A 9,739-nucleotide genomic window follows, 5' to 3' on the forward strand; every position below is an offset into this window, starting at 1 on the left:
AGGAAAAATATAACAAATCTCTGAGGATTTCTTACAAACGCTTGAAGAGACGACAAATGATCACAATTCCTTCAGTTTTTTATTAACACATATTAACATGTCCACTTAAAGGACTAGGTAGCAAATGTTCTCTCCTGCATTCAAATGAACGCAAAAGGCTAATATCTGTACATTCACTAAGGCTCTGTCTTTAGGGAAAACACAGGTTTCCATAAGGCAAACAATATCTAAAGGAATGCTATTAAGTACTTTATCCAGCATGTCAATTTATTTTTCAGTTCTTCCTGACAGTACAAAGATGCAAGCTAGTAGCAGTCTGCTCTGCCGTTCGGATTCATATTTTACAACCTAAATACACAGTAAAGGGAAAAGGCAAGTTTAAAATAAAAATAGTACATATGTAGCATGAGTGAGTTGTTTTTTTTTTCTTTTGTGTAACATACAGTGTGGAATATCACAGCTGCATCCCTGACCCAATTCTGTAGAAAGTAATCGAACAAAAGACGATTTAATGCAGCCTGGACTGTGTAAATCTTAAAAATGAATATGTAAATAAATATCACACATGACAGTCACATTTTTCTATCAGCTTGTATGGCTCTGGTGCAATACAAGCTTTTTTTCCCCCCTCTCACCTCAAACTGCTGCCACATCTGGCAGTTTCATGTCACTTTAACAGCAAACAAGACACATATTCAAATGTTTGAAAACTGATTTGTCAGTTTTACTTTCTGCTAAAAGTCACTGTGAGGCAGGCATGCAACGAGGGAACAGCAGTTCTAAAAGAGGCAATGATAAATGTTTTTCACAGGACTAACAGCTGACTGTTAATACCACTGGTAATGAGGATAGCTACGTGAAGATAGTACTTATTTCGGCTTTCACAGCTAAAATGCCTTGTTCAAGGTGCAACAGCAAATGTTAACAAAAGCCACATCAGGAGACGTATCTGTTGGATGTCTGCTCCAATTACATCGCTTACTTTTGTCTGCTGAAAAAGCAAAAGGCTGATTAGGTCACAGTTTTTTTTAAAATAAAAAATACTGCACTGTGGACTAAACGTGAGTGGATGCAGGAAGCTCAGTAAAGTCACATTCCATGAGGCATGAAGATAGCGCAAGATTAACTTAAGGTGAATAAAATATATCGGTGTAGTTAATGTTCTCTCCAATATAAAACAGGCCAGGTGTCGCAGCTGCTCTGCCTTGTAAACTCGATCTGTACAGTTATTAAACACTAACAACTAAATGGCCAGAAAATGCATAGCCTTTTCCCTTCACGCAGTCCCAACACAATGTTCACAAACTTATAAAAAACGTTGATTACACCCCCTGTGGTCCAACAAACACTAAAGCAGGCAGCATGTTTATTCCATTTTCACCAACAGTGCAAAACAGCAGCGTACACGTTGAAAGAGTGTCTTCACACATCCAGAGATGCTCTGCTGCACAGTGAAGGAAAGTCACAACTTCCAATTCAGAACCCTGACTTCAGTTTCAATCCAGACAGACGTAGGGCAGAATGTTCAATCTGCTCTCATCTCCGTGTGGGTCTAAGGAGATACACTCAGTCCAATCGTACCAATTACCCTTTGTGTCGAAGCAACCGTTAACCCCGGGCCAGTGCTGTGTGTGTAACCTGCCCAGGTCGTCGTCGTTGACTTCTCTGCTCACTCCCGGTAATTCTCTGGGAGGGACGTCTGAAGCCAACGCATGTGTTTTCTTGGCATCTTTACTCCTGTGTTCCTCCTTTTTCAAGAACTCTGTCATGAAAAAGTGTGCACCAGGGGTGTGGGCACCCGATGACGTCAGCACATTACTTTGCTGGCTGAGGTACGACTGAATGATTTCACTCCTTGACAGCTCTTTCCAGTCTGTCTGCTGGAAGGGACTGGCAGGAACCGGAGGACTCTGTTTCAGCGGTTCTGACCACTGAAGTTCAGTTCTGTGGCTCGGTCTGACATCCCCCTCCTGCCCAGAGTCCTTATGAAAGGAGGTTTTGATCTGTCCCGTTACAGGATCAAACGTCAGTCTCCTGTCTTTTAATCTGACGGGTTTAGTGCTGTCTTCTACAGTCTGACCTTCTAACTTTACCACGTGATCCTTAGACCTGTATTTTTGTCTTTTCCTTTTCCCTGTATTGCTAGCAGGACCCTCATCTTCCAAATTGACTGCGTCACTGCAGGAGGAGGCAACTGGGTTGTGAAGAGACGTATTAGGAGGCCTGCTTTGAGAGTCCAAATCTGCAGACCATGTACCATCAGTGTGAAAACCCTGAACACAAAGACTGAAAGGCTGAGGAGAAGGCCCCAGTCCAGGGGTGTCCGCAGTCCCAAGTCTCACACTGGGGCTAGAAATACTCTGTGCTTGGGGTGTAGTTTGTTTGACAACAGATTCCTGCTTTGGAGCCTGAGGACTCTGCAAAGAACAACGTGGGCTTCTCGGTCGATGCTGCCCCCAGGAGGCAGCTTGCTCCTGTCGGGCTTGCTGCTGCAGAACTGATGCTTTCAGCAAAGAAGAAGTGCTCGGAGGCTTGCTGTATCCCGGGGCACTTGGATGAGGTTTTACAGCATTGACAGGGATTTTGTTTTGTCTGTCATTGTCTAAAGGCTCAGAAATGTCCCTGTCTAAAGGCTGATGTGCACGAGTGTCTGTAAAAATTTCAGAGCTACCACCAATTCCATTGGTTGGCAGCTGTTTCGAGTTTTGTATTTTATCATTAAGAGTTGTTTTGGATATCTTGGCTGGTAAGAGCAGTCCTTCCTTTGGGTCACCCTTACGTTTCCTGATGCTCACTTTTTCCACTCTTGGAGAGCAGTTGTTGAAGTCATTTCTGTTCTTCAACTCTGGACCTGTTTTACCTGATGGTGGGGTGGCAACTGGAGTGGAGATGCAGGGATGAGCACCACCATTGGAAGACCATGATGCACCGGCGTGTCCTTTGGACAACACTTCACCTGTCCCTGGATCAATTAGCTTCTGCCAGTTTCGCAGGAGTTTCTTGGCCCTTTTTGCAAGGTCCTCGTTCTTGGTTTTCTTTCGGACATCGTTGATGAGCTTGCCCAGACGAGTTTCCTTTCAGGAGACAAGACAGATGTTTAATAGCAGCTGCAACTTGACTTTTGAAAAGCTGGATTCGACTGGACAATAATTTCATTGTACGTTTTAACGCAACTCACCTCCAGCGCCTCTTTGGTGATGGGATATTTCTCCAAAAAAGAGATCACCTCCACAACTACCACCATGTTGCATATCTGCTGAAAAGACCCACAGGTTTATATATCACAATCCTGAGACATAATGTTAAGGTTTTGTCAGCATTACAACAAAAGCAACCCAGTAGAGTTGTTCATGTGTAGATGATGCTCCGATTTGCAGTTCTCAATCTTTTCTGGTAAACGAGCTTTTTTTTTTTCTTCCAAATATCTCCTCTACTTAACAGACCTAGAAGGATCTACAGAAAGAGGAAGAGAGGCTATTACAAGGTCGAGACATCATTTGAATGAACTTTCAAATGTGCACCTGTATGTCTTGAAATGATACTCTGGTTTCAGGCTCAATATGACAAAGTGAGATGGGATGCAAATGTGTCGTTTGTTCCCACAAGAAGACAGAACAACAGAACTTTTCTAAGATGTCTGTTGATTTAAATCACCAGCTCTGCCATGAGTTTCTGCAAAGCAATGATGCCACATCATTTCTCTGTAGTTAAAAATATATATCATGGCAGATGATTTCATCTGTATTTCCAACCTATGATGGTAGCTGAGAGAGTCCTTTGTACGATCTATGTTTCACAGACGATATCCAGAAGTGAAGACTAGTGACAGTTAATCAAGCTGATGGTATTTTTAGTACTTGACAATACTGGTGGTGCAGCTGAAACTGGCATTATAATATCATAACCTTTTGTAGGGTGTCGTTGGTTTTACCCAGTTCTGTAGCTAGTGTTGCACGGTACACCAATGCTAGAAAAGCCTTTTATTAGTACAGATACTTTGATTAATGAGCACTGTTCCAATGACGAACGTCAACTTTATTTCTCTCCAGCAGCGTTCGTAGTCCCAACACATGTCTGCAAATCCAAGTGCTGGTGTCGAGCGTCCACAGCTTGTGAATAAGGCGGACGGACAGGAAAGAAGTAAAATGTGGAATTATTTTGCTCATGGAGCCAACAGTGAGTGAAAGCTCATAGACGCCTCAAAGTCTGTTTGCGAAATATGTTTTAAAGTTTGCGCACTCAGAAAGTGAACAACTCTGTGAAGCCGACAGACATGCAGATTTGTACAGAGAAATCAAAGAGCAACAGTACAGTGAATGTGACGGTTTAAGTGCGTCACACCCTCGAATATAAGTCAAATGTATGTGATTTGTTTTGTAATAAGTTCTTTTATCATAGGTGTTTGATGAGATAATTAGCTGGGAGCAATGATAACTGACCAGCTCAGTGTAGTCGACTTACCAATGTGAGAAACATCTATGTTCTCACGATGATTTAACATTAAACTAGTTCGCAAGCTGCCGAATGTCAGGCGTTCACAACTGGCTGATCGACAACACCAGTTAAAACGATCAACTGAAGTCCAGCAGGAAGCGTGGAGGACTTCTCCTCCTTTATGAGCAGCAGTGTGACATGTGAAGGAGGAGAGATGTGAACGTGTGGAGAGCTGATCTTTATGTGGATTCTGTCCTGCTCTGGTTGGATATGAACATATATGAACACAATATGGTAAAGTAGCTCACTTCTGCTGTTTTACAGCTTTTGTTTCACAGCCTCCTTTGTCTTCAACTGTCACTGTCAAAATACCTATTTGAAAATAAAGCAAACAACAAAAACTTCAGCATATCCTGTAAAACAACATGTCTTTGCATTTCCTGATGTTTGAGGTTTTTGCTGTGGCTTTGTTTCAGTGTTGGTATGTTGGCACGTATGGCATCGAGGTCTGATTGTTGGTATCGTGACAACACTAGCTGTAACACAACCGAGGTTTTGTCATGTTAAGTAACGGCAGATTTGTTGTTGTTGTGAAGTATAAAAAGCCTTGAGAGTGCTGAAAGCCGCCACTACGTTGGACGTCTCTGTCATTAAAGGACACTTCACTCCCTTCCAGTGTACTGACTCCAGTCCTGACACACTATTCTTGATTAAACATAAATAAGCTAACTTGGCTACTCCACCACTAGCCAGCAGCAGCCAGCTAGCCGGGCTCTGGTATGCTGATGTTACTTCTGCTGACTGGAGACGTTAGCCGGCTAATTAGCAGGCAAATAATAGCAGTCACTCGCCTCACACGGACTGCCTCCACTTTGTCAGCCCGCTGAGGCGACCTGAGGCCGGCTCGGCCTTATTGTCTGCCCTCCTCCACCCCGCCTCGTACCGTTTAAAACCCAGCGGACACACTCACATTGCTCTGGCCGTCGATGGCCTGCAGCAGCCGGTCTCTCATCACCTGCGGAGTGGCTGTGGCGGCTGTCATCGCCTGGCGGTGTGTCGGGTCCGGACAGACAGCAGAATCCCCCGAAGAGGCGGCGGTGGGAAGCCTGCCGACACTCACAGGCCCGACGGAAGCTCCTCCGGGGGCGCCGGCATCATGTTTTATGATGCGTTATCTTTGTTGTCGCTCGCCGCCGTCGCGTACTCGCTAATGCGGACGACGAGAACAGAAAATCCTCTCCGGGAATCGGCTACCCGCCTCGGCTGGCAGCCTCCTCCTCCTCGGCCTTCTCATCGGGCTTTTTGTGAAGCGCGGTGCATGATGGGAGACGCTGACGTAGGCGGCGGCGGCGTCTCGCGTGCTGTTCCGTCCACTGAAGGCGCGTTCACGGCAGGTGAAAATAAAAACAATAAAACCAACAAACACGTCTTCCATGTTTGACAGTGTGTTCCAGCACTGTGTGTGTGTGTTTTCTTTTGTTTGGTTGTTTTTTTTTTGGAGGTGAAATTATTGATTGAAGAAAAGAATGAGGAACTTCGCAGATACATATTTAGTATAATACAAAATTCAGGAAAGCCCATATTTGTTTTCTGTAGTTTACATTTGCTTCCTAATATCTCAAGATATTATTTACAAAACCATGTACAGTGCTTAATAGATTTATTAGACCACCACCCAATGAAAGGTTTGTGTCACAGCTCCCCCAAATTAACACCACTGATAATTACCCTAAATAATTATTCATGTTATTTAGTTGTTTCGGTTTGTGATTTGCCAAATAAATAACAATGACATTTTTTGTTTGTTTGTTTGAAAGATTTCTAAAATATTTATGTTTTCTCAAGAATTAATTCCACCTGTACTTCTGAATACCAAAAATTAAATGTTTATATTTAAATACACATTTCTGAGAGATTTTTACCACTGAAATTATAAATAACCAAAAGGCAGCTGGAGTCTGCTAGAGTCACAGATGCTGGTGCCCAACGCTGTCAAAAGCCTTGTCCTGGTCTATTGAAATCAGACCAGCGTCTACAGCCAGTGAGTTAGAGAGGTCCAAAACATCACAATTTAAAGTGACATTGTCATTTATTAGCCTGCCTGGCACACAGTAAGTCTGGTCAGTGTCAACAACAGAAGCCGTCACCTCTGTGAGTCTGGTGGCCAGGACCTTGGACAGGATCTTATGGTCCATGCAGAGCAGTGACACTGTTCTCCAGTTCTCCAGTTCCTGCAGGTCTCTCTTCTTGGGCAGCAGAGTGATACTGCCCTCTTCTCTGCAGGCTGTCTGTGACAAGCTCCAACAGACCAAAAGGACTCATAAAAGTCCACAGAAAGACCACCAATCCCACTCCCACTATGTAAGCTCATTAGAGCAGCATGCAGTTCACTGAGTGTTACTGGAGAGTCCAGCTTGGCATAATCCTCAGCACCCAGCTGAGGAAGACCAGGGAGGAAGCTGCTGGACACCTCTGGATTCTCTGTGAGTTCACTCTTATACAGTTCTTTGTTAAAGCAGGCTACAAATTTTCTGATCTTCTGAGATCGTAGAGCCGCTGCTGGATCGCAGACAGTGAACAGCCTTTCTCTGTCCATTCTTCCTCTCCAGACCAAAGAAGAAGTGAGAGGGAGCATCCATCTGACTGGTATTTAGGAAACATGACCTGACCAGAGCTCCCTGCACTGCAACGGCAAGTAGGTTGGCTCAAGCAGACTTTTTGACTTTGATTGAATCTAAAAGTCCTCGATCTCCTGTAGAATCTGTCAAACCCTGCAGTCCTACCACCTGCATCTCTAGGTCTCTCAGAGACCTGACTGTGTCTTTAGTGACATTACGAGTGAACTGCTGACACAGCTGTCTTATCTGTGACTTGCCAACACCCCGCCACTGCCGTACATAGGCAAAAGTAGACTTACACTGTCTATGAGTGACTCAAAAAAACTCTAAAGCTTCCCTGAAAGTCTTGTCACGGAGCAGAGGTGTTAAAGTGCCAGTACGCGCTCTTTAAATGCACCTTTTTTTTGTTTTTTATAAAAGCAGAGCTAAAAACCAAACAGTGATCTGAGAATCCCACAGGGCTCATGTGACAGGCTTTAAAACATTCATGTGATGAGTAAAAGAATACAGATGGCCTCACCTGGCCTCACCTGGCCAGAGACACCAAGTAGAGTGACTCCAGGTGTGCTGCCTGACAGTCCTATTCAAAGACCTCCACACACCTGACAGTTCATGTGCTTCAGTCAGCTGTGTGATGAACAGGATGAGGCTGCTGGTGGTTCCTGTCTAAGCGTGGATCCTGAGTGCAATTAAAATCATCTCCGAAAACACAAACTCATCCCTGCTGCAGTTCTTGATTGTGTCACATAACATATTCAGTGCTTCCATTCTTTCCACTCCATGTGTTGGTGCATAGACATTTATTAAAAAAAACTGATTTTGAGCTTTAATGATGTGCCCTTTAAAAACTTCCTCTGCTTTACAGGAAGAAGGTATGAAACTCTTCCCACTCCACCACTACAAAGAGACTTGTGGCTCAGAAACACCTCGCCATGGCATCGTCTCTTCCGGTCACTTTCACTGTCAGCGCCATTGTGTGTTTCCTGGATCGTCATCACATCTATTTTCTTAACCTCCATCAGCTCTCTTGCCGTCACTCCTGGCTCCGATGTTGGAGTCACACATGGAGAGAAAACAGCGTGAGAGACAACAGATCACAGACAGTAATGTGATGTTTTTTTTTTTTGCAAACATCACATTGTGTTTTTCTCTCACTGTTGTTTTTGCACTAATTGTGTGTACAAGCTTCTTATTGGAACACACTGGTTGTTCTGTTCTTTCACCTACAGCACTGTACATTTTATTGTATTGAGTTGGAGGAGGAGCTGCAGTTATTAGTGTTCATCTTATTTTGGATATAATATCTCTTTTATTTACAATACAGCTTGTGCCACAATGTTTAACTTTACTGCCTGTGATGCATCCGTGAGCTGTGCAATGTGTATAAACCTGTGAAGCACCTCCATCTGTCTGCAAATCAGTACTTTCCCTGCTCATTCCCAGCTGTTAGTCCTGTATCAGCTTCTTGAACAGAAAATAATCTGATATTCAAATAAACAGGAATACAACACATTAATATTATTGTGGGTTTTCTGCTAAAGAAGCCGAAGAATCACCAAAGTTGTTTGAGTTCAGAGGATGACAAGAGTTTCTCTAACGTTTCATCACAACCCACTGAACAGTAGAGATAATTATTACCTCAGAAAAGCACAAAGGAAGCACAGACAGCATTTACAGCTACAAGAGTTGAATATTTAGAAAAACATGTTTCTTTAATTTGTTGTTACTGGCAGTTTGACTGAAGTTTGATACTAAATGCACTGTATTTCACACTGTACAGTATAATAAAATGTAAAGCATACACTGTATACAGTTAGTGTGTAACATTGATGAAGTATAATTAAGAGGAAGTATCCTTCAATCTGATCAATGGTAATGATAGGAACAAATGCATTTAATGTGGATCAGACACATCATGGCCCATACTCACCAGACAGTCAAACTACATATATTCAATAGGAAACCTTTATCAAGAAGGACACATTTACAGTACAGTGCATACACATTTACTTTCAGCACATGTGCTCCAGAATAAAAGAGAAGGGCATTGGTATTAATCTAAGAAGCAGCAGACGACAGCTGATGAGTAAAGTTGGAGACGCTTGTTCCATTTATCACCAACAAATGAGATGCAGAGTTCATAAAGTGAGAGAGATCGTTGTGACTGGTCTGCAAAAAGGTAAACGTTCCTGGTGTTTCTTTAAAAAGCACTGACATGCCAGAAAAAACAGCTCATGTTCTACGATGGAGCACAAGACAGCATAAATCCAGCAACAACGGTTCAGTTACAGCTCAAACAAAAAGGTAGAAATCAAACAAATCCCGGGACAGAAAATAAATACGGCAATGCATAAGTTCCTGCACAGCCAGGTGTATATTTACGGAGATTTTAGGGGTTGTCATTGAAAGGGGGCGCAACTCAAATCAAAAGGGCCAAAGGAAGAGAAAAGTCCCATCAAGGAGAAGTTTATAACGTCTGGCTTGAAACGTGAACATCCTGGTGGAAGTCCAGTCGCTGCAAACGCTGATCATGATCCAAATAATCTGTGCAGATTGAAGACATTCATTTAGTTAGAAAGGCATCCAGCTAATAGCATACTTACACATATTTTTAAATAGGTAGTGAAGAAAATGTACAAAACGACAAACTGGAGTAGAGCTGAAGAACAAGAGAACTTGAGTCTACA

General features: G+C 43.1%; 2 protein-coding genes across 3 annotated transcripts in view; both read right to left on the reverse strand.

The window, feature by feature from the left end:
• Positions 1–60: 60 nt before the first annotated feature.
• Positions 61–5,734, reverse strand: LOC103355542 (mediator of RNA polymerase II transcription subunit 26). 2 transcript variants are annotated; one of them, XM_008279381.1, is made up of 3 exons: positions 5,405–5,734; positions 3,179–3,253; positions 61–3,074 (listed from the first exon to the last, which is right to left on the reverse strand). In XM_008279381.1, exons 1-3 carry the CDS (start codon positions 5,474–5,476, stop codon positions 1,497–1,499), a joined length of 1,725 nt encoding a protein of 574 aa, XP_008277603.1. In that variant the 5' UTR covers positions 5,477–5,734; the 3' UTR covers positions 61–1,496. The 2 variants fall into 2 exon arrangements, with proteins under 2 accessions (XP_008277603.1, XP_008277601.1); XM_008279379.1 differs by having other exon boundaries at positions 3,179–3,256.
• A 3,004-nt stretch (positions 5,735–8,738) lies between these two features.
• smim7 (small integral membrane protein 7) overlaps positions 8,739–9,739 on the reverse strand; it is a 2,454-nt gene continuing 1,453 nt past the window's right edge. Inside the window, exon 5 of the mRNA XM_008279382.1 lies at positions 8,739–9,596. Coding sequence (XP_008277604.1) covers positions 9,581–9,596 — 16 coding nt within the window. The 3' untranslated portion in view covers positions 8,739–9,580. The remainder of the gene's footprint in view (positions 9,597–9,739) is intronic.

The sequence above is a fragment of the Stegastes partitus genome, unplaced genomic scaffold (assembly GCF_000690725.1).
Source record: "Stegastes partitus isolate 25-593 unplaced genomic scaffold, Stegastes_partitus-1.0.2 Scaffold157, whole genome shotgun sequence".
In the NCBI taxonomy this organism is placed as follows: domain Eukaryota; kingdom Metazoa; phylum Chordata; class Actinopteri; family Pomacentridae; genus Stegastes; species Stegastes partitus.

Coding starts and splice junctions, on each gene's coding strand:
- LOC103355542 (XM_008279379.1), bottom strand. CDS start 5,476: ATGACAGCCGCCACAGCCACTCCGCAGGTGATGAGAGACCGGCTGCTG. Junction 3,257..5,404: donor CCATCGACGGCCAGAGCAAT/GTGAGTGTGTCC, acceptor GGGTCTTTTCAG/CAGATATGCAACATGGTGGT. Junction 3,075..3,178: donor TCACCAAAGAGGCGCTGGAG/GTGAGTTGCGTT, acceptor GTCTCCTGAAAG/GAAACTCGTCTGGGCAAGCT.